Source organism: Tachyglossus aculeatus, chromosome X4 (assembly GCF_015852505.1).
Source record: "Tachyglossus aculeatus isolate mTacAcu1 chromosome X4, mTacAcu1.pri, whole genome shotgun sequence".
In the NCBI taxonomy this organism is placed as follows: domain Eukaryota; kingdom Metazoa; phylum Chordata; class Mammalia; order Monotremata; family Tachyglossidae; genus Tachyglossus; species Tachyglossus aculeatus.
Genome location: NC_052098.1, coordinates 2,022,977 through 2,046,714, shown reverse-complemented (window position 1 = coordinate 2,046,714; position 23,738 = coordinate 2,022,977). Strand labels below are relative to the sequence as shown.

General features: G+C 45.5%; 1 protein-coding gene across 6 annotated transcripts in view; it reads left to right on the top strand.

Moving 5' to 3' along the window:
• The window catches only part of NTRK2 (neurotrophic receptor tyrosine kinase 2), a 380,216-nt gene that overhangs the window by 60,250 nt on the left and 296,228 nt on the right, over nucleotides 1-23,738 (top strand). For all 6 annotated transcript variants that reach the window (XM_038769415.1, XM_038769419.1, XM_038769417.1 and 3 more), the window contains exons 7-10: nucleotides 497-651; nucleotides 15,721-15,857; nucleotides 17,050-17,182; nucleotides 21,485-21,784. In XM_038769415.1, the coding sequence (XP_038625343.1) occupies nucleotides 497-651; nucleotides 15,721-15,857; nucleotides 17,050-17,182; nucleotides 21,485-21,784 (725 nt within the window). The remainder of the gene's footprint in view (nucleotides 1-496; nucleotides 652-15,720; nucleotides 15,858-17,049; nucleotides 17,183-21,484; nucleotides 21,785-23,738) is intronic.

The following is a 23,738-nucleotide window of genomic DNA, read 5'->3' as shown; positions in this document are numbered from 1 at the left end:
TTGTGAGTTACAGTCTGGCAGTGAGGCTGGGGATTAGATCCCTCAACAACATTCTGGACACTGGAACTGGGGGCTCTCATCACAGCTCTGATGAAGGCTGGGAGCTGGTTCAGCTCTCTATAAAATCTTCTCTGTCCACTTAGCCCTCCCTAGCTTAGGTGTTTGCTCTCTCCTACTGTTTCCTGCTGGGTGTTTTTAACCTCCGCAACCATCCAGGGTAAGGAAACTCTTCCACTGAGTGCCCGTGGGGGAAAAAAATAAAAAAAAAATCCCCAGGATGAATAGATCCTAGAAGGATTTTTCTTAAAACGTTAGCCAGGGACCCTAGATTGAGTGATCTCAAAACCTTTATTCAGGTAGGGAGGGTCAGTGACTTTTCAGGCTAGAAAGAAGACAACGTAATGGAGTCCACAGGGTAATGGTGATTTAGTATTGCCAATACCATTAAAAGCCAACCAAACTCAACCTGGGCTGGTTTCCTTTGTGCTTCATTCAGGACTCTAGCGGGCAATCCATTCAAGTGCTCCTGCGACATTATGTGGATCAAGGTATTCCAGGAGACCAGGTCCAGGAAAGGAAGTCAGGATTTGTTCTGCATCAATGAGAGCAACAAGAAGATCGCCCTGTCAGACATGCTGATCCCAAACTGCGGTAATTTACCTTTAAATCAAACGCTCGTTAAAGTTGCCCTTAGGCTCGCCTGCCCGCTTTGATGCATCAAGCGAGCCGAAAGGAAAATCGACTCTATTACCACAATCGGCATTTACGAGAGCTGGGAGGTAGGGGCCTTCTGTGACTCAGGCCGCAGAGCGGTCTTCCTCCCAGCTTGGATGGAGCGATCCATCGGCAGCGACCCTATCGGCTGTTCTCGGCAGCCCCCGGTGTGAATCGGGGAGGGTTCGGTTGAGTGGGGAGGAGATCCTGTCGGGGTCCCGCTGGGGGACCGGCGTCCAAGGGTCAGGTCTGGCTGGGCCTCCCTGGTTAGGTCTGGGCTCTCTTGCCCGCCCTGCTGGCTGATGGCTTCTGGCCAGCTGGCAGGGCTTCCCTGGCACCGGGCGTTGGGCCTCGCAGGTGCTGGTTTGGTTTCGCTGACTGTCTGGCCTGAGCCCCTGGCATTCAGCCTGAGCCAAGGACAGAAAAGAAGGGGAGAAAGCCCTTTCAAATCATCAAGGGGCCTTATAATCAATTCCCCTCCCCACGTGTGTGCCCACACCCCCACACTTGCGCACACCGGCTGCTGAGTCTTATCTTAAGCCTTCCTGGCCTTGAGCTCAGAGAAAGCTTCTCATTTCCAGATAGGAAGCTGACTTGCTGGGGCAGGGTTATTTGACACAAAGGTAAGGGGGTTGGGGTGTTTTGGTTCTGAAGGTTCTCAGAGGATGGAATGCTTGGGCATTTCTCTAATAGTTTCTCCCCCCCTGCCCACCAATCTCAGGGAAGGGGAACTTTTTGCTTCAAGGTGAGGATGGTAATGAGAAAGGGCAGCATGTCAATCATGGGCAGCTTAGGCCTGGCCCTGTTCATTCTCCCAGTTGGCCTCAGCGTTTCTTTCATTTTTAGGCAACTTTTCTGAGTTAAAAGCGGGGATGGTCTCGGGGGTGGTCTCGGAGCCTTTCTTCTCCTTTCGTTGCCACAAACCATTAACCTGCCTAGACGGCAGCCCAAACAGTTTGATTTTGGCCTTGGCCTAGGCAGTGCTCCCCAAGGTTCTCCTTGCCTTACTTTCTATTGCTAAGCCAGCCAGGTTGGGTTGTGGGGAAGGACACATTTCTCTGGCAAACTGGTGCCTAACTGGTTCTTAAAGATGTATGCCGAAGGAGATCCTGGTGACTGTGTTTAGTACTCCAAAGCAGTAAAGGAACATTCCCCCAGAACTCAGTTATCAGAGGGATAGTTTCTTTTGTCATTTCTAGTGAATAACCCATGATATTTGCTGTATGCATGTGTCAGTTTGTGCCTGAGTGATTCCACCTTTAGATTATTAAAGATAGTCTGCAGAGAGAAACAGGTTACCATGATCTAATGGTTTGGCTGGGCCTGTTAGGGTTCCCTGTGCTTTTGTCCAGCTTGACCAGAGTCTGTTGTTCCCAGGGTCTCTGCAGAAGTTCCGATTCCCAGCTTTTGTCCATCAGAGAGATGGAGAGGGTCTCATCAGGGTTAGTTTTGTGGGTGGGGTCTTTATATTCTGTTGACTCTCTTGAGAGCTGTGAGTGCTAACCTTCAGGCTAGCCTTGGTTTGGTGGTTCTGGGGAAGCCACAGGGTGATGGTTTGAGATTTTTATCCCCTGAACATCCTTAGGGTCCCACCTGGTTACCTAAGAGAGGGCATGGTACTTTCTGACAGAATGTTCTTCTTCTGTTTCAAGGCCAAACCCTCTCTGAGGATTGACTTCCCTAAAGTTACTCAATCTGAAACGTGTAACCAGTGCCCTTGTGTCATTGGTTGGTCCAGTCTGGGGCTAAGACTTTTGCGATCTTATTTCTTTATAAGCTAGTGTGCTCTCTAAAAGCACTGCAGCTCCTTAAGTTAACATGAAGCTTTCTTCCTGTTCTTAACCCAAAGGATTTGATTTGTCTCCTTGAAGGGTAAGGTAGGTGGATAGATTAGCCACCCTTCCATGCCTCTCTGGTCTGTTTAGGGACTGTGCCCAAGCTGATTAACTTGTGTCTATCCCAGCACATAGAACAATGCTTCGCATATGGTTAGCGCTTAGGAATGTACCATAATTATTATTATTAAGTGTTAGGAAGGCAAGGAGAACTATAGGGCCAATAGTCAAGGCCAGCGGCTCGACACACGCTATGCTTTGGCTGGAAACTCAATTAATTTTAGCTGTTCCTACTATAAAAATCTCATAATTGGCACTTGAGTCCTTTGGACCCAAACCTTAAGCAGTTTATGGCCTTCCTCTTCAGAGCTCACCCGTCTTTCCAATTTGTGGCCCAGTCATATTTTACTATCACACTGCAGGTTTCCTCTTTTAAGCCCCTGTTCCCCCTGGTGTGAGGTTTAAACTGTGCAGTTCCCTTTAACTGCAAAATCAAAATCTCCCGAGTGCTTTTTAACATGTGGAGACCCATGCTGCAGTTTGTTTTCCCAAGTGGCACTTCTGAACCTTGAAAACATCCCTACTAATCACAAGACAAAAGAAGCACATTACTCTGAAGTTTCAACATTAATTGGAAAAATGGAGAATGGCAGGAGTTGGTTCTAAGGACTCACATTGAATCACACAAGTGTAGAAGAGAAGGAAGATTAATTTTCAAGGCTGAGATGAAGGGATAAATGATATGGCTGTCCTTGTCATCATCAATCGTATTTATTGAGCGCTTACTATGTGCAGAGCACTGTACTAAGCGCTTAGTGCTTTTCCGACTTCCTAGAATTTACTTAATGGAGTAGTTTAATGTACAGTGTTTTTCTGAAACTGCTCAGCCCATTGTTGTAGCAGTAATGATATTTATTAAGTGCTGTGGGCAGAGCACTGTACCAAACTCTGGGAGAGAATACATGGGTGGGTATTAGACTGTTTCTTGTTTCATTTATTTAAGCAATTATTAATAAGTGTTGCACTTCAGGATCTCCCCCCTTACACCTCCCCCACCACACACACTCCCCAGTCAGCCTCCTCAGCTGAACAGGGTCAATCAGTGATATTACAGAACCATGTACCATTTCCTTTCGATTTTAATTATGTCTGTAGTCCTCTTTGGAAGGAGGCTCACCAGTGAAGGTCCGTGATTGAATTTGAATTTGAATACTTACAAAATCCCTCCATTCATTCATTCAATCATATTCATTCATTCATTCAAGTGTATTTATTAATAATAATAATGATGATGGCATTTATTAAGCGCTATGTGCAAAGCACTGTTCTAAGCACTGGGAGTGCTTACTGTGTGCAGAGCACTGTACTAAGCACTTAGAAAGTGCAGTTCACCTCCATCATCTTTGGCATCCAAAAACATTCCCAACATACCAACAAATCTGTTTTCCTGAGGTGAAAACATGAGAGTAATAATAATAATAATTATTATTGTGGTATTTTTTAAGCACATACTATGTACTGTACTAAGTGCTGGGGTGGATACAAGCAAATCGGGTTGGACACAGTCCCTGTCCCACATGGGGATCACAGTCTCAATCCCCATTTTATAGATGAGGTAACTGAGACCCAGAGAAGTGAAGTCACACAGCAGACAAGTGGCCGAGAGGGCTACTCTCGAGAATAGCCCGAGAGTAAATAGAGCATTGCACTTGATAATGGTATTTATTCTTATTTGATATTTAATGGTACTTATTAAGTGCTTACTATGCACCAGGCACTGTACTAAGCCTTGGGGTAGATGCCAGGTAATCAGATTGGACACAATCCCTGTTCCACTTGGGGCTCACAGTCTAAATTGGAGGGAAGAGGTATTGAAACCCCATTTTACAGATGAACTAACTGAGGCACAGAGAAGTGAAATGACTTGTCCAGGGTCACACAGCGGACAAGTGACAGTCAGGATTAGAACCCAGGTCTTCTGACTATCAGGCCCATGCTCTTTCCACTAGGTTGTGCTGCTTCCCTCAAGCTTAATGATGTGCATATAGCCATAATTCTATTTGTTCTGACGATTTTGATACCTGTCTACATGTTTTGTTTTGCTGTCTGTCTTCCCCTTCTAGACTGTGAGCCCACTGTTGGGTAGGGACCGTCTCTATATGTTGCCAACTTGTACTTCCCAAGCGCTTAGTACAGTGCTATGCACACAGTAAGCACTCAATAAATACAATTGAATGAATGAACCTAGCACTGTGCCAAGCACCGGGGTTAATATGAGATAATCAGACACGACACAATCCTTGTCTCAAATGGGGCTCGTGGTCTAAGAGAGAGGGAGAGCAGGTTTCCTATCCTTATTTTCCAGTTGAAGAAATTGAGACACAGAGTGTTTGAATGATTTACCTAAGGCCACACAGTAGGTAAGTGACTATCAATCAATCATACTTATTGAGCACTTACTGTGTGTACAGCATTGTACTAAGCACTTGGGGGAGTACAATATATCAGAGTTGGTAGACCTGTTCCCTGCCCACAAAGAGCCCAAGTTTCCCGACTCCCAGACTTTTGCTCTTTCCACTAGGTCATGCAGCTCAAGTTTCTAATTCAGCTCTAAATTTATTCCAGTCATCTTTGTTATTTATAGCTCATTCTTACAACTTGAAGACATTTGGGGATCACATCTCTGTGGAACTGACACCCCACAAGCATCGCTGTTGGTGAGAGGCAGCTCATGTGTTCACTAGGTCTCAGGGTTCAATAGGGTTTTGATGCTGTTTAAAACAGCCAACAGTGCAGTTTTCCCTCTGAAACATTAATGAAAGGATATTGCTTTGCCTGGACCTAAGGAATTGCTGTTTGTGGAAGTTTCTGGTATAAATAACGTTGTTGTTTTAGAAGCTAACATACAACTTCTCCTGTGGGCAGAAAAATACTTTGCAAATCTTCTGTAAAAGGCTTTAATTTGCTATTTGGTTTCTGCTGGCAAAGACATTTTGCTTTTCCGAACTTAGTTAGTGGTGTGATTGGGTGGATTCTTCTTACTCCTCAAATGTACCTGGTGAAGCTGTTTGGTCAGTGTAGGGGTTTCCTGAATTTCCTTTGTGCTTTTCATTATCAGCCAGTTTATGTAAGCTTATAAGGTACTACTCTGTTCTTAAAATAGAACCAGAAAATCAGTTTGCTAATTTTTGATTTAGTCCCGGAAATACTTATCCAATAATTTCTGAAGCCAAGCGTTAGGCAGCCAATTCTAAATAGATCAGATGCCTCTGGCTTCATTCCTGGTTATGGAAATGACCATGGTGATAGATTTCTCTCCTGCAGGTAAATAAACAGGAAGAAATTCCAAGCCAAAGAGTCTTAAGAGGAGAAGGGGGAAGTTATGCATTTTTTTATGTTAGGGTGAAATGGCGCCTATTGATAGACCAGGTGTATATTTGTTTAAATTCTTTACATGTGTGGAAGCATTTGTGAGTCAGGTTGACTGCTGACAACACATCTAATAAAAACAAACAAGCAGAGGCAAAATTATGTTGCAGTCTTTTGTACTACTAGACTGCCTCCACAAGGAAAGACAATAACAGGCAACTGTCATAACCCAAGTGACATGTCTTCATCATTATCAACACTCTCACCCTCATCATGAGAACTGATTGAGTGTCTACTCTGTGCAGAGAACTGAACTAGGTGCTTGGGAAACAAACAGTAGAAGCATAAGACATGATCACCAGACATGATCACCCCTGCTCTCGAGGAGCTTACGATTGAATGGAGAAGACAAGTAGACATAAAATACGAAATGTACAAATGAAAAGTGTGTGAGTGGGTCTGAATGACAGAACGACAGACAAAGCCTAGGATCCCAGGTTTACTCATCCAATGCCATTGTAGGGGCCTGGGACTTTAGAGGTTCTGTTTCTTTCCTCTTCAGACCCTCCAAAATCTTGCTGTGTTGCTATTTTGTGGAAGATTCTTCCTTCTTCCACAGGGTGAGTTGGTGTCATAGTTGCTGGCAAGCTTGCAGGAGGTGACTGAGGGAAAGAGGAGATAGGATGGGATCATCAGGAGGGGTCGATCATGGAGTTGAGATGCCCCCCCCCGCAGCATGCTGTTCTCATCATCACCATCACCATCAGGGCCATCAGTAGCAGCCACAGCTGTGATAGCAGTAGCAGCGTTTATTGAGTGGCTACTGTGTGCAGAGCAGGGCTCTTGGTGCATGGGAAATGCATAATAGAAGTCAGAATGATGGTTCCAGCCCCTCAAGCGGCATACAATCTCCTGGAGGAGACAGACACAAATCACCCAGTATGTCATAGATCAAAGAGTAAGAGGATAGACACAGATAATAAAAATGAAAGCATCCAAGTTGTCCTTCGGTCTGGAGACAGTGCTGCTGAGGGTGAGATTGAATCCAGGGCTGTCACACTGAAAAGTCTTTCACTCACTTGCATACCGTGCCTGTGAAAATACAGTAGGGCACCTTTTCTGGCCTCTTCCCATTCAAGGTGAGCATTGTTCTGATATCAGTGGCCAAGCAGGGTAATGGTATGCCCTACTGCCAGCAGAACACATACTTAAGTTGTTTGTGTGGTGGTGGAGATGGTTTGTATTGAGCCATCCACACTCTCTCATCTCATCTCCCTGTGGTCAATGGCATGCATTAACAGGAGGCTTGTGGGGAGATCAAGTACAGTCAGTCTGTGTTCACAGAGTGGAATTTCCCTGAATCGCCAACAGCAGCAGTCACCATTGGGGTCCCTGCCCCTTTAAAAAAATAGTGGTATTTATTAAGCACTTATTATGTGCCAGGCACTAAACTAAGCACTAGGGTAGATACAAGCTAATCAGGCTGGGCACGGTCCGTGTCCCACATGGGGCTCACTATCTTAATCCCCATTTTCCAAATGAGGTAACTGAGGCCCAGAAAAGTGAGGTGACTTACCCAGTCACACAACAGACAAGTGGCAGAACCTGGATTAGAACCCAGGTCCTCTGACTCCCAGGCCCATGCTCTTTCCACTAGGCCATGCTGCTTCTCATTTCTTTGCTTCTCACTCTGTGGAGAAGCAGCATGGTGTAGTGGATAGAGCATGGGCCTGGGAGTCAGAAGGTCATGGGCCCCGGCTCCGCCTCTTGTCTGCTGTGTGACCTTGGGCAACTCACTTCACTTCTCTGTGCGTCAGTTACCTCATCTGTAAAACGGGGATTGAGACTGTGAGCCCCACATGGGACATAGACTGTGTCCAACCCGATATAGTGCTTGGTACATAGAAAGCGCTTAACAAATACCATTATTATTATTATTATTTGATTGTATCCACCCCAGAGCTTAATACAGTGCCTGGCACATAGTAAGCACTTAACAAATGCCATGATTATTAGTATTTCTTTTAGCAATCCTTGAATATGACTCTCGGAGTGGCTTGGCAAACTGGGGAGTCTTTTCCACTCTCAAAAAACTCAGGGAAAATCAAAAGAAATGAAAAACAAAACAAAGAATGACAGCAGCAACAAAAAACATGCAGTTGTACTCTGTGAAGCTAGACAGATTGGAGCCAAATAGTGGCAAAGGCGTTTTTTCAGAGGGCAGCACTCCTGCTTCTGCGTAGATTGGGAAGGACCATCCCTGACAATTGTCCGATTGTGGAACTCTAATTCTCTGACACCACCACCGCTCTGAAATAGGCAGGGTGCAATTGGCAGAGGCAGGATTAGAACCCAGGTCCTCTAACTCAAAGGCCTGTGCTCTTTCCGCTAGGCCACACTGCTTCCCCAGGCCTTTCAGTCTCTTCCAGGGCTCTGATATCGATTCCATAGCTGGTCAGCCCTCATGGTGATCCTTCTTATTGTCATTTAGCGCCCTGATGCAAAGAGGTGCACTCTGGAAGAGTGTTGGCCATTAGGAGAGGTCGGGAAGAGAAGTGCGGGTGGTAGGGTGTGAAAAACTGGTAAAGAGGAGATAGGATGTGGAAGTCTAAAGAAAAATACAAAACCCAAAAAGCAGACCCAGGACCAGGCAGCAGGAGGGTAGAAAGCAGTGTAAGCCCAAGTCTTCCTCTTTCTTTTTAAAAATAAAAATTATATAAAAAAAGTTTTATTATATATATACATATATATATATAAATGTTATGATATATGTATACATACACATATATATATATATGTATACTAAGGTGACTTATGGGGTAATATAATTATGATATTTGTTAAGCACTTACTATGTGCCAAGCACTGTATTAAGCACTGGGACACAGTTCCAAGCTGATCAAGAAGGTGGTCCTATGACCAGGAGCACAATAAGTGCTCAATAATTGGTTGATTGATTGAAGGTGGCGATGAATCAGTCAGTCAGTCATATTTAATGAGCACTTAGCTGTACTAAGCAGTTAGGAGAGTACAGGGCATGCCTCTTGGAGGAGGTGGTTTTAAAAGGGCTTTGAAAGAGGGGATGGATGTGACTTGAATGTGGAAGGGTGTGAGCAAAGGGTGAGAAATGGGAAAGTCATGAATAAGGGGCTGCTTGGAGGAAACTTCTCAATTTGAGCTTCCAAGCATTAGCTACTTCTCCACTAGACCAGCCCAATGCCTCATTCTGTATCAAGCAAGAAAGTTTTTCTTTTCTTTTCAAAGGAGAATGGGGAGAGAGGTGTAAATTGTTCTGATTTGTAGGATGAGCACCAAGTAGTCTTCCCATTAGTGAGTTGGGAGTGGCAACTGACTTGTTGGATCAGCATGGCCTAGTGGATAGAGCAGGGGCCTGAGAGTCAGAAGGGCCTGGGTTCTAATCCCAACTCCGCCACTTGTCTGCTGTGTGACCTTGGGTGAGTCACTTCACTTCTCTGGGCCTCAGTTCCCTCATCTGTAAAATGGGGATGAAGCCTGGGAACCCCATGTGGGACAGGGACTATGTCCAATCTGATTAGCTTGTATCTATCCCAGCACTCTGAACAGTGCTTGACATATAGTAAGTGCTTAAAAAATGCCATCATTACTATCTGCAGCACCAAATGGGATGTTCTCCAGATTGATCTGCGCTAGGTAGATGTGTGAAGGGGCCAGGAGGGCAGAGGCAGGAGACAAGTCTGATTCCAGCTGCGTGGGTCCCGGCGAAGCCATTCAGGTTCCTTCCCGACAGTGCTGAGCACGAGAGAGAATATCTCCATGGCAACTTTACTCAGCCCCTTTGCTGCCTTAGCCCCAGCTATGGAAGTAGTGTGGCCTAGTGGAAAAAGCTCGGGCCTGAGAGCCAGAGGACCTGGGTTCTAATCCTGGCTCTGGTCCTTACCTGCTGTGTGACCCTGGGCATGTCTCTGTGCTTCAGTTCCCTTATCTGCAGAATGGGGATTCAATACCTGTTCTCCCCCTCCTTAGACTGTGAACCCCACGTGGGACCTGATTATCTTGTATCTCCCCCAGTGCTTGGCAAATAGTACTTAACAAATTGCATACCAAATACTATTATTGCTATTATTATTATTATTATCATCATTACCTGGAGCTGGCAGCAACGGAAGAAATGCATGAGGCCTCCTATCACAATCACGTTACAGTCAGGCTGAATGCACTGGGAGAATTACCCGTGCATTCATTGTGTATGGGTGCTGATTTCAAATCTGATTAGGCTAGAAAGTGGTACTTGGCAAAAGATTTGCCCTGCCTTTGCTATTAATGCCTTTCAATTCATTTTTATTGAGCTAATTAAACTTAGAGTGATATTTCAAGTACAGATTGGTTTTTCCATTATTGAGTCTTTGGCCAGCATACTAATATTGAAGAATTAAAATGAGTCAGATGCTTACTCACTTATGGACGCCTTTACATTGAAGACATTCAGTCTTGGCCAGCTTCGCGTGAGGTTTCATTAAGACCCAGGAAGCTGGGAGGGTAGGTCAACGCTTCTTGGCCAGACTTAAACCACACTTGCTGAAAAGGGGTATAAATACCCAAATCATTCATATGCAGCATTATTGTTATGGTATGCCAGGAATTTGATTTCAGAAATGAAAAAGGAGTAGGACGTGCTTCGGTAGAAAAATGTAACGTAAGTTGTCTTTCATTAAGTGAAGGTTTTGCCCCTGCCTTTTTTTACACTAAAATAAGAATAGTTTTCAGGGATGAAAAATACATCATCCATCATTGCACGCTGTTAAATATGAGTGGATTTTCATCCTAGTGTGGCTCCTTGGAAAGAGCCCGGGCTTTGGAGTCAGAGGTCAGGGGTTCAATCCCAGCTCCACCAGTTGTCAGCTGTGTGACTTTGGGCAAATCACTTAACTTCTCTGTGCCTCAGTTACCTCATCTGTAAAATGGGGATTAAGACTGTGAGCCCCCCGTGGGACAACCTGATCACCTTGTAACCTCTCCAGCGCGTAGAACAATGCTTTGCACATAGTAAGCACTTAATAAATGCCATTATTATTATTATTATTATTATTATTATTATTATTATCCTCTAAACATGTGTCTGAGCGCTGCTTTGGAAAGTCACGTCAATTGAAACCATCCTGGCTCTTTTCATCTCCTGATTTGGCTACTGAGTCATTCTCCTTACTGGGCCTCCCAGTCTGACTTCTCCCTCTTCAGTCTCTACTACACTCCACATCCCAGATCATCTTCTGAAAACATCATTCCATTATTGAGCTCACTCTTCTCCCCTAGTGGTTTCCCATCTCCCTCCACATCAGCATCTTCTGGCTATCCATCAGGTCTCTCCTTTTTCCTTATCTATCCTCTTCAACAGTGACTTCCCAGCCCACGCTCTACATTCCCCCCAATCAAACAGTCAGTGAAGCGGTCTTATTTATTGAGCATTTACTGTCATGTCTGCTACCGTGATTGTACTCTCCCAATTGCTTAGCACAGTGTTCTGCACACCATAGGTGCTCAATAATTACTCTTTATCAGTTTATTTGGACCCATTATGCATTAATGTGACGTTAGTGGGTCAGTGCTACCAGGCGAGCCAAATAACGATGCTCCCCGGTTGTGGTTGGTTATTATTTCATTCAGTTGAAGTAGACTGGCAAATGATTCTTCAAAAGCAGGCAATGGATGAAAGAGTTAATCCCCTTCCAACTTGTCTGTCTTCGATTTTGGGGTTGTCTGTGCTAATGGTGAGAAGCAGTGGCCCAGATAAAAGAAAACAGCAGATAATCCACCTTCAGCCAATTTTTTTTTAAGTAGCATTTGGTAAGCACTTACTATATGTCAGAAACTGTTCTAAGTGCTGGGACAGATACAAGTTAATTATGTGGGACACAGTCTTTGTCCCACATTGGGGTTAACAGTCTAAGGGAGAGGGAGATCAGCTATTTGAATCCCTATTTTACAGATGAGGTAACTGAGGCACAGAGATGTGAAGTGATTTGCCCAAGATCAAAGGGCAGACAAATGGTGGAGCGGAGATTAGAACCCAGGTCCTCTGACTCCCAGACCAGTGATCACTCCACTAGGCCATGCTCCTTCCCATTCAAACATACACATAGAGTCAGAGATATACACACATCTTCAAGTCCTTTTTTCTCCTTTGGTCTTGATTTCTTGCTGGATTGAGCTGATTGTCACGGAAGACACTTTGATTTTCTCAGCCCCTTAATGAGCTGCAGGGCAAATTCAAGGGTTGGAGCCTTCCTTCTTTCTGCAGAGCCTACCTTTGTGCCTCCTTCTCATCTGATTCGTCATTCAAACTCCAAGCATCAGTGGAGGGCATTGAACCTGGGTGCAAGAGGTGGAGGGGAGAAAATGGCTTTATCTTCCTCTCTTCTCTCTCATTCCACCCACATATACGATGTCATTAAATCCTGTCGGTTCCACCTTCACAATACTGCTAAAATCCACCCATTCCTCTCCATCCAAACTGCTACCATGCTGACCCAAACACTTCTCCTATCCCGCCTTAACTACTGCATCTGCCTCCTCACTGACCTCCTCCTGTCTCTCCCCACTCCAGTCCATACTTCACTCTGCTGCACGGATCATTTCTCAACAAAAACGCTCAGTCCATGTCTCCCCACTCCTCAAGAACCTCCAATGGCTGCCCATCCACCTCTGCATCAAGCAGAAACTCCTTACCATTAGCTTTAAAGCAGTCAGTCAGCTCAGCCCACCCTACCTCTCCTCACTCATCTCCTACTCCAGCCCAGCCCGCACACTCTGCCCCTCTAGCGCCAGTTTACTCACTGTGCCCTGATCTCATCTATCTCACCACCGACCCCTTTCCCATGTCCTCCCCCTAGCCTGGAACTCCCTCCCCCTCCATTTACGCCAGACCACCACTCTCTCTCCCTGCTTCCAAACCATTGTTAAGGTCACATCTCCTCCAAGAGGCCTTCTCCAATTAAGCCCTCTTTTCCCTGTCTCCCTCTCCCTTCTGCGTCGTCTATACACTTGGAAGTGTGACCTTACCGATCAATCTGCGCATCAGGCAGAAACTCCTCACCCTGGGCTTCAAGGCTGTCCATCACCTCGCCCCCTCCTACCTCACCTCCCTTCTCTCCTTCTACTGCCCAGCCCGCACCCTCCGCTCCTCCACCACTAATCTCCTCACTGTACCTCGCTCTCGCCTGTCCCGCCATCGACCCCCGGCCCACGTCATCCCCCGGGCCTGGAATGCCCTCCCTCTGCCCATCCGCCAAGCTAGCTCTCTTCCTCCCTTCAAGGCCCTGCTGAGAGCTCACCTCCTCCAGGAGGCCTTCCCAGACTGAGCCCCTTCTTTCCTCTCCCCCTCGTCCCCCTCTCCATCCCCCCGTCTTACCTCCTTCTCTTCCCCACAGCACCTGTATATATGTATATATGGTTGTACATATTTATTACTCTATTTATTTATTTATTTATTTATTTTACTTGTACATTTCTATCCTACTTATTTTATTTTGTTGGTATGTTTGGTTCTGTTCTCTGTCTCCCCCTTTTAGACTGTGAGCCCACTGTTGGGTAGGGACTGTCTCTATGTGATGCCAATTTGTACTTCCCAAGCGCTTAGTACAGTGCTCTGCACATAGTAAGCGCTCAATAAATACGATTGATTGATTGATTGATTGATTGATTGATTGACCTTTAGGCTTTTGATATTTGCCCAACTCCCAACCCAATGGCACTTATGTACACATCTTTAAATTACTATAAATGACTGATTTATTCTTATTAATGTCTGTCTACCCAGAACGATTGCAGGTGGAGGTGGGGCATCCTGGGAGAGGTGTGTCCATGGCGTCGTTATGGGTCGGAAACGACTTGACGGCATAAGACAAGACAAGACCCCCTCTAGACAGTAAGCTTGTTATGGGCAGGGAACGTGTCTACCAATGCAGTCGTACTCTCCCAAGCACTTAGTACAGTGTGCAGCACATAATAAATGCTCAGTAAATGCCATTGATTTAGTGATTGATTGATGATCCTTGGGCTAGCTGAATGGCAGCAGCTGAGGCTGGTAACACTAGGACATCTTGGAATTGTGGGGGAGGAGGAGGAGGGGCAGACAATGCACCTGTAGATAATCCATGGGAAGGTTAATCAAGAGTCTATGGATCAATGGTATCTACGGAGTGCTTACTGTGTGCAGAGTACTGTACTAAGCTCTTGGGAAAGTACAATTCAGTAGAGTTGGTGACAAGGAGCTTACAGTCTACGGTGGAGGAGAAAGAAAGTAAAATCAATTACAGATAGGGGAAACGGTAAGGTATGAAGATATGTCCATAAGTGCTGTGGGGCTATCAATCCATCGATCATATTTATTGAGCGCTTACTGGGAGCAGAGTACTGTACTAAGCACTAGGGAGAGTACAACACAACACAACAATATAACAGATATATTCCTTACCCACAATGAACTTACAGTCTAGAGTGGGGGACAGACATTAATATAGATGAATAAATTAGGAATATGAATATAAGTGCTGTGGAACTGTAGGTGGAGAATAAAGGGAGAAAGTCAGGGTGACATAGAAGGAAGTGGGAAAAGAGGAAATGAGTTCAAAGGGCATTAGGTGTATCCAGCCAAGTGCATAGGCGATGCATATGGGAAGGTAGATTGAGAAGCAGCATGGCTTAGTGGTAAGAGCATGGGCTTGGGAGTCAAAGGTCATGGGTTCTAATCCTGACCCTGCCACTTATCTGCTGTGTGATCTTAGGCAAGTCATTTCACTTCTCTGTGCCTCAGTTAGCTCGTCTGTAAATTGGGGATTGAAATTGTGAGCCCCACGTGGGACAGGGACTGTGTCCAATGCAATTTGCTTGTATCCTCCCCAGCGCTTAGTACAGTGCCTCGCACATAGTAAGCACTTAATAAATGCCATAATTATTATTATTATTATTGTTATCTGGACCATTCTTAATGGACTATAAGGTTTTCAGCGGCCTCTTCAATGTAGAAATGTCATTTCCACCCGTTTGGTAGTTTTGAGCAGTCTATCAGACTCATGTGTGATGGTTTAATAGCCTGGATGTTACTCATTAATAAAGAAAAACTAATGTTGAAGTGATAAGGTATTCAAAATGCTCGGAGGGTTTTCATGCCTTGCAGTCCTGTGACATGAGAATTGCCCAGAATAAATGTACACAAAAGGGCTAAAAAGCCCTTAAAAAGATAAGACTGAATGCATATTATTATGAATGGTACGATTTTACCCCTTTGGTTAGGCCTCTGACTATGATTTATAATGCCATGATTCCCCCTCATTTGATCGCTACCACCATAGGGTTAAATGACGATTTTGAAGAAGAGTTCAATATAAGTTTATGTCTCCTATCATTGAAAAGTGTGTTGCCACTAATGTGTCGTTCAACCTACTAATTGGGAGTCCGCTTGTTACAAGAGAAAATGATGTTCACCGTATCACTCTAGGGTCTCTCAGTGTGCTAACATTGCTGAAAGAAGTATAATGACACGAGATAGAGGGTACAAGCTACCTGAAAAGCCTGTTATTCTGCAGTTCGGAGTAGTTTGTACACTTGGTTGCCAAAATGCATTCTCCCACAGCACATCGGCCATGCTTGTTGACAGAACTACTTTTTGGGTCTGTGTGAGTCGGTACCTGAGAATAAATGATCCAGATCGAATTCAGAGCGTAGAAAACCTCATTGAGAGGTTGCTGTTCTTGATGGAGAGTGTACCTGTATACAGGTGGAACTACATACACACCTATATGCTTTTCCTCCTCTTGTTTTGTAGGCTTGCCGTCGGCAAATTTGATCACACACAACCTGACCGTTGAAGAAGGAAGGAGTCTCACGTTGTATTGTAACACTTCAGGAGTTCCAGCTCCTGATATTTCCTGGGATTTAAATAATCTGATCTCCAAACATGTGGTAAGATTTATGTTCAGCTTTGTGGTGTTACAGACACAAGATACTTGTCTTGGAGATAGTATTAAGTGCTGTCATCGTCTTTTAATATTTTCCATAATCACAAATAGAAATGGAAAATGAGTTCACTCATTCATTCATTCATTCAATCATATTTATTGAGCGCTTACTGTGTGCAGAGCACTGTACTAAGCGCTTGGAAAGTACAAGTTTGCAACATATAGAGATGGTCCCTACCCAACAGCGGACTCACAGTCTAGAAGGGGGAGACAGACAACAAAACAAAACATATAAACCAAATAAAATAAATAGAATAAATAAGTACAAGTAAAATAAATAAATAAATAGAGTAATAAATATGTACAAACATATGTACATATATACAGGTGCTGTGGGGAGGGGAAGGAGGTAAGGCAGGGGGGATGGGGAGGGGAAGTAGGGGGAGAGGAAGGAGGGGGCTCAGTCTGGGAAGGCCTCCTGGAGGAGGTGAGCTCTCAGTAGGGCTTTGAAGGGAGGAAGAGAGCTAGCTTGGTGGATGTGTGGAGGGAGGGCATTCCTGGCCAGGGGGTGGACGTGGGCCAAGGGTCGACAGTGGGACAGGCGAGAATGAGGCACAGTGAGGAGATTAGCGGCAGAGGAGTGGAGGGTGCGGGCTGTGCTGTAGAAGGAAAGAAGGGAGGTGAGGTAGGAGGGGGCGAGGTGATGGAGAGCCTTGAAGCCGAGGGTGAGGAGTTTTTGCCTGATGCATAGGTTGATTGGTAGCCACTGGAGATTTTTGAGGAGGGGAGTAACATGCCCAGAGCGTTTCTGCACAAAAACGATCCAGGCAGCGGCTTGAAGTATGGAGTTGTTGGTGCACATTTATTTTCCATCTGTTCTTCATCCCCAAAGACCAAGCAGATTGTTTTAAAGAAAGAGATTTGCCTTTTAGAGTATGGGGTCTCTTCCCCAGGAGGGAGGGGAAGGGAGCTACCTAGAGTCTGATTTTCTCACCTCAGAGATTGAAATCTAGCGGAGGCATGGGGGAGGAGAAGCGGATAGGCCCGGCCTCACAGAGCAGCCCAGGGGCAAGAGCTAGGCCGCAAACCCGGCCCTTTTTGGGGAAAGGGGATGGATGAAAGGCCAGATGGCTGCAAATAGGGAATAAGTCCTAAACATAAGCCTTTTTGTCCTATTTGTTCTTATTCATTTCTAGGTGGACACAAGTAAGAAACTGGCCTCCTTAAGCATAACTGGTATTTCGCCCGATGACAGCGGAAAACAAATTACTTGTGTGGCGGAAAATATTGTGGGAAGAGAGCAGGATTCTGTCAACCTCACGGTGCATTGTAAGTCGACTAACGTGCATGTTTTTTTAAAAAACTGATTACCATGGCCAAGTCCTCACTTACCGATTTGGCAACAGGTTTGCAGAGATTGTTAAACAGTGTAGGCATGGGGTCTGCTTTCCCCAAGTTGAGGAATGGGCATCGGTCTTGTTTCCTGGCTCCACTCCCACTCACTCTCCTACTAGCTCACTGTGAAGGGGAAAATTGACTCCGGGTGCCAAAAAATGAAGTCTTCTTAATGGGCCATACGTGTTGCACTCAGTTTTCATTCTTACCAAAGGGGATTGTGAATGGGTGCGTGATGTGTACATTTATCCTGATTGGTTGGGGTGGGGGGTGGGGGGCAGGTTGGCATGAACACGTACGGTACTAATGGTGGTATTAGTATTTATTGAGCACTCACACAGTGCAGTTGCACCATATTCGGAATATGAGAAGTGCAGACTATAGAACTGACACAATCCCTACCCGCAAGGAGCATATATTGTATAAGGGGAGCAGAGCAGTTGTTCAGCCAGTCAGTGAGTCAGTGGTATTTATTGAGTGCTTACTGTGTGCGGAGCACTGTACTAAATGCTAGGGAGAGTACAGCACAATATAGCAGACACGTTCCCTGCCCACAACGAGCTTACAGTCTAGAGGGGGAGACAGACATTAATATGAATAAATAAAAGTACGGATATGTACATAAATGCTATGGGGCTGGGAAGGGGGATAATAAAGGGAGTAAGTCAGGGCGATGCAGAAAAGAGTGGAAGAAAAGGAAAAAGGGCTTAGGGAAGGCCTCTTGGAAGAGGTGTGTCTTCAATAAGGCTTTGAAGAGCACTGGAAGATTATAGTAGAATTAGCAGACCTGTTAGCTGTCCATGAGGACCATCCATTCTAGCTGGGGAGACAGGTACAAAACAGATTAGAGGTAGGAGGGAGAAGAGAATGGCACAATGGCTCCACGGATGAGTAAGTGCTTAAATAAACTGCCTTTTCCCAATCACCTTTGCTCTCTAGATTAGAAAAGGCAACACAACTTGTACATCACTTCTTGAGTTTTTTCTGCTTTTGTAATTGAACTAGAGTTACTCAAGTGGAGGCACTGGCTGATACCATGCTGATTTAGCACAGGAACCCAGTGCCCACGTCACTCAAATATGATAGCAACCATTGAGAGCTTTTGCAGTTGCACCTCCTGGCTGAGGTGGATGAAAGGAGAGAGAAAAGGGCTTGTGCGCTCCAAGGGTTTCTGAGACTTAAAACCTCCACACACTGCCTCAACTGCGGCATTGAACACAGCCTTCTGATTTCTGAGATGCTGTCAGATGCCCCCTTAACCTTCAGCACTCTGCGCATTTTGCTTGTCCCTAAGACTGGCGCAACACACCCTGGTATAGGAAGCAGTGACCTTTTCCCATTTCTCTTAATAGATTATTCGATTTAAAGACCAAGTATGTTTCCGCCCCTGCTCCTCCAGTGAAATATTAACTTTTTTCATACTATTGTTTGGAATCTTACTTCCTCATCTTGAGATGTTTGACCTTCTAATTTCCTCCTTCTCCTCCTCACCCCCTTTCTTTCTCTCTCTCTCTCTCTCTCTCTCTCTCTCTCTCTCTCACTCACACACACACACACACACACACACACAGTCTCATGCTGTAGCAGTAGAAAAGGGAGGGGGGATGTAAATCAGTGACTCAATGATATTTATTGAGCACTTACTGTGTGAAGAGGACTGTACCTAGTGCTTGGGAGAGCAAAATATAACAGAGTTGGTAGGCACGTTCCCTGCCCACGATGAGCTTACAGTGTAGGGGGGGCTTATAGTCTACAGGGAGGTCACAAAGGGAGGATTCTGTAGTGGGGCGAGCACCTTTCTTTATAAAATGTCACCCTTCCAGCCTGGTGTATTGACACTAATGTTGGGGTGGCGCCTGTGAGAGAGAGACCCCCTGCAGAGACAGGACACGAGGCACTTGACAAATCCTCTTCAGAAAATGAAACACAATTACCACTGACACACTGGACCCCTGACTCAGGTCTGCAGATTCTCCCCTTTCTGACACTTACCTTCCTGTTGGCTTTTCTTTGATCTGTGTATTATTTTTCTTTCCTTTGGGTCTTACTTTTTTCACTCAGAGCCTTCTCATATATTACCCACCTTCTGTTCATGTCAATTGCCAGTGAACTTCTGGTGATCGCATTGGAAATGGGCAGTGGCCAAACTGTCTGACCTGCTTCATTGTATCGTTTGATATTTTGAAACCGATACCATTGAGCGTAGCACATGCTGTCTCATCTGTAGTAGAGTTCCTTTAAAAGGAATCCTTATGAACTTTTCTTTTGCCAAACTCAAGATCCGTGCATTATGCCCAACACGGAAGATTCAACTTCTCTCAAAGAGTATTTTCTCCAGTAAGTGTGAAATTCCACTGGATGTACAATTACCCTTAAATTTTCCCAAATCAGTCAATAGTATTTATCGAGCACCTACTGTGTGCAGAGCACTATACTTGGGTCCTTCTGACTCTCAGGCTTGTGCTCTATCCACTAAGCCATGCTGCTTTCTCACTTCAACAGTATAAACTGCTGTTCAGTTTTCGGAGGCTGGAGACCACCTCTCTTTGGAAAGTCTGGCCCACACGTACATTTGTATTCATCTCTCTCTCTCCTCAATCATCAGAGAAAGGCGGTGTTAAAAGTGATTATAAAATGTGAAAAGCTCTCTATACAGGGCAGGAACTCTATTGTCTGGAAATCAACTGGTAATGTTTGTTTTGCCATGGGTAGAGTAGTTCCTACTAGACCTTGGAATAATCTGCAATCTATTTGTCCGTCAGGACCTAGACAAGAGCACGGGCATTTAGAGGATAAAAGCATTGACCCTTTACCTCTGGGAACCTAGCACAAATCCAGATGAAGTGAATTAAATATGATGGTTTCCTATGAGCCTCTGCTACTGACAGTCAGTGTAAAACATCAATTTATTATACTTGGGGGATACTAAGCCTTGGCAACCACTTTTTTCATTTGACATGCCCTAGAAAAGTCTCAACAGATCAAGGCTTCATGCAAGATGGTCAGAAACGGTGCCCAAAATAGCTCCCCTCTGATCTTTGATGTTTGTGATCTTGGCTAAGTCTAGGTAACACCCACATTTGTGCATACGCGCGCACACACACATACAGACACACACGTGCGCGTCCACCCCCCCCCCCCCCCACACCCATCCATAAATGGAAACCTACTGAAGCTGAGCCCTTTCATGATCTGCTTTGTGGTCTGCTTGGGTTTACTTTTGTTCCAGAATCGGCATCGGGCTACAGCGGGATTTATCGAGGTGGCGTCCAGGTCCGTATGAGGAACTGTCCAATGAGCCGCTTGCTCTAGTTCTTTTCTGTGGCTAGACCGTAATATGGTGTGGTGTCCACTGCTTCTCATGGAGGGATGTGCAGGCCAAAAATATCAGTGGGTTCAAGAGAGGTTTAGGAACTCCCTACTAGATTGTGAACTCCTCAAGGGCAGGGATAGTGTCTACCAACTCTATTGTACTCTCCCAAGCACTTAGTCCATTGCTCTGTATTCAGGAAGTGCTTAGTAAATACCATTGATTGCTTGATTGATTGGATGGATGAGTGGTCCTTAATCAGTAGATTCAAGAGGGGTTTGGATCATTTCCTGGACAGAGGTCCATAATGGGTGACTAAGAATAGTGCTCGGCACATAGTAAGCACTTAACAAATACCATAATTATTACTATTATGGCCAGATGGGCTACCATCCCCCAGTTCCCCCAAGCAGTCCGTTGACCCTGGGGGAGACAGAATCTCAAGCTGGATGGGCCACTGGTGATGTAGATTCTCGACTGAAAGCTCACTGTGGGCAGGGAATGTGTCTACCAACTCTGTTATATTATCTTCTCCGAAGCCCTTCGTACAGTGCTCCGCACCCAGTAAACGCTCAATAAATATGACGTCATGCATGATCATCATATTCATTCATTCATTCAGTCAGTCAGTCATATTTATTGAGTGCTTACTGTGTGCAGAGCACTGTACTAAGTGCTTGGAAAGTACAATTCGGCAACATATAGAGACAGTCCCTACCGAACAATGGGCTCACAGTCTAGAAGGGGGAGACAGACAGCAAAACAGAACAATGCTCTTATATGCTCATTTATATATGCTGTTATAACCTCTGATCTTTGATACATTTGATATGTACAAAGAGGAAACAATAACAAAAGGGATTGTCAAGATTTCTGCTGCCATTAACACACACTCTCTCTCTTTGTCCATCTATCTCTCGGTTTAGTTGCGCCAACGATCACATTTCTTGAACCTCCAACCTCAGACCACCACTGGTGCATTCCATTCACTGTGAAAGGCAACCCCAAGCCGACGCTGCAGTGGTTCCACCAAGGGGCTATCCTGAACGAGTCTAAGTATATCTGCACCAAAATCCACGTCACCAATCACACCGAATACCATGGCTGCCTTCAGCTGGACAACCCCACTCATGTAAACAATGGCGCCTATACCCTGATGGCCAAGAACGAGTATGGGAAAGATGAGAAACGGGTGGACGCTCATTTCATGGGCCGTCCTGTTGACGGTGAGTGCGCTTGGACCATGGGAGCCAGGAGGTCTTGGAGAGCGGCGAGAGACGAAGGGGCCTTAGGGCCACTGGGTGATTGCTGTGAGGCAGGAAGAAGCTGGCTGAATTTAGAGTTGAAGCCAGCAGGCCTAATGCAGGCTTTGAGTTTGTCCTTTGTGAGGAGCGTGGAAGAATAAGCTCGTTGTGGGCAGGGAATGTGTGTGTTTATTGTTATATTGCACTCTCCCAAGCACTTAGTACAGTGCTCGGCACACAGTAAGCACTCAATAAATGTGATTGAATGAATGAAAGCATGGGACTGAGGATGTAGCCCCAGCGGTGATCAGTTTCCATGGGGATGTTTTAGGGCAGAAGGTGTAGGCCAGAAGAGCAAGCCACCTACCATCCGTCTTTTCAGAATGGGCTCGAGATTATACTTGCTGTACATTGCCATACCTTTAATTTAGGGAGCGGAATTGGAGCATTTCCTTTTCATTTTCCTCTTTTCAGCAGCTGACGTTTATTCGTTCTTTACCCCCGCACTGACCCACGCCCCTGAAAGGTTGGGGACAAGGATGAGGGGTGGAGCCCCTCCTGCTGAGGAAAAGGGCCCGATATTCCATAGTATCCTTGTGAGGGTGACAGCAGGAGGCATGTTCCCTTCTATTCCCCATGTAAAACCACAGAGTGATCTCTCCATGGATGAAGGCGACCGCTTTCTCAAAGCAGGGAGTAAAGTCAGGCTCAATGCTAGTGATTGCAGTGGCCTTAATTCAGCCCCTTGACCCTCTCAACCCTCCTTCAATAGAGGGATTTTTCCATTCTCAAACCCAGCTGTCCATTTCATAGTAATTCCGGCTCTGCCACTTCTCTGCTGTGTGACCTTGGGCAAGTCAGTTCACTGCTCTGTGCCTCAGTTACCTCATCTGTAAAATGGGGATTAAGATCGTGAGCCCCGCGTGGGACAGGGACTGGATCCAGCTTGATTAGCTTGTATCTACCCCAGTGCTTGATATAGTGCCTGGCACATAGTAAGTGCTGAACAAGTACCATATCAAAAAAAGAGTAATCAATAGCAATAGTCATTTTCTGTTACCTCTTTCCTGGGTTATTTCTTTGGGAGTGCCAGATACATTACTACAGTGCAGCATCAAAGATCAAGCCTGATTTCATTTGTAAGTGTAGTTGATAGAATTGTCACTGCTCTGACATTGAATAGGGTGGGGTATCCTCATCCAGCTTTGAATTCCTCGCTAATTATCATGGCAGTTGGGAGCTGCCTGCACCGGAGATGGAAACAAAGACAAACTGGCAAAAATAAATGGTGCCAACTAAAGTGGATGTACTGTATTAAGATAAATACAGTATTGTGTTGAGTACAGTACAATGGGAGCTCACCAGAAGTGGAGGCAGACACCCTACCTCAGCCCTGAAGCGGGGATGATGAAGATAGGATTCTGGCCAACGCATCACTACCCTATAGTTCCTGGCACAAAGTCTCAGAGATCTGATACGAGGCCAATAAAGACAAAGAAGGTTAGGAGTGCCAGCCCTCTCGACGTGCCGAAAGGAGAATGCCTGGCCTATTGCAAGTTGGGGCAAACCACTAATAGGGAGGGAGAGGGGTCAAAACCTTCCCCTTGTGGGATTGTGCCGTGGCACCATCAGTGCACTGGGATTGAAGCCTGTTCCTTGTCTCTCTGGAACCCGGGCTGAGAGGGAATGTTTAGGGTCAGATTCTTCAAACCATTTACAGCCTCAGAATCCCCTCAAACCAGTACCAAGATCCCAATTTTTCCTTTGTAACTTTCCTGCAATGTGATTAGTGGAAAGAGCTCAGGCCTTCGAGTCAGAGGACCCTTTATTTATGGTATTTTTAAGGGCTCACTATGTGCCAGGCACTGTACAAAGTGATGGGGTAGAGACACGCTAATCAGGTTGGACACTTCCAGGGCCCACATGGGGCGCACAG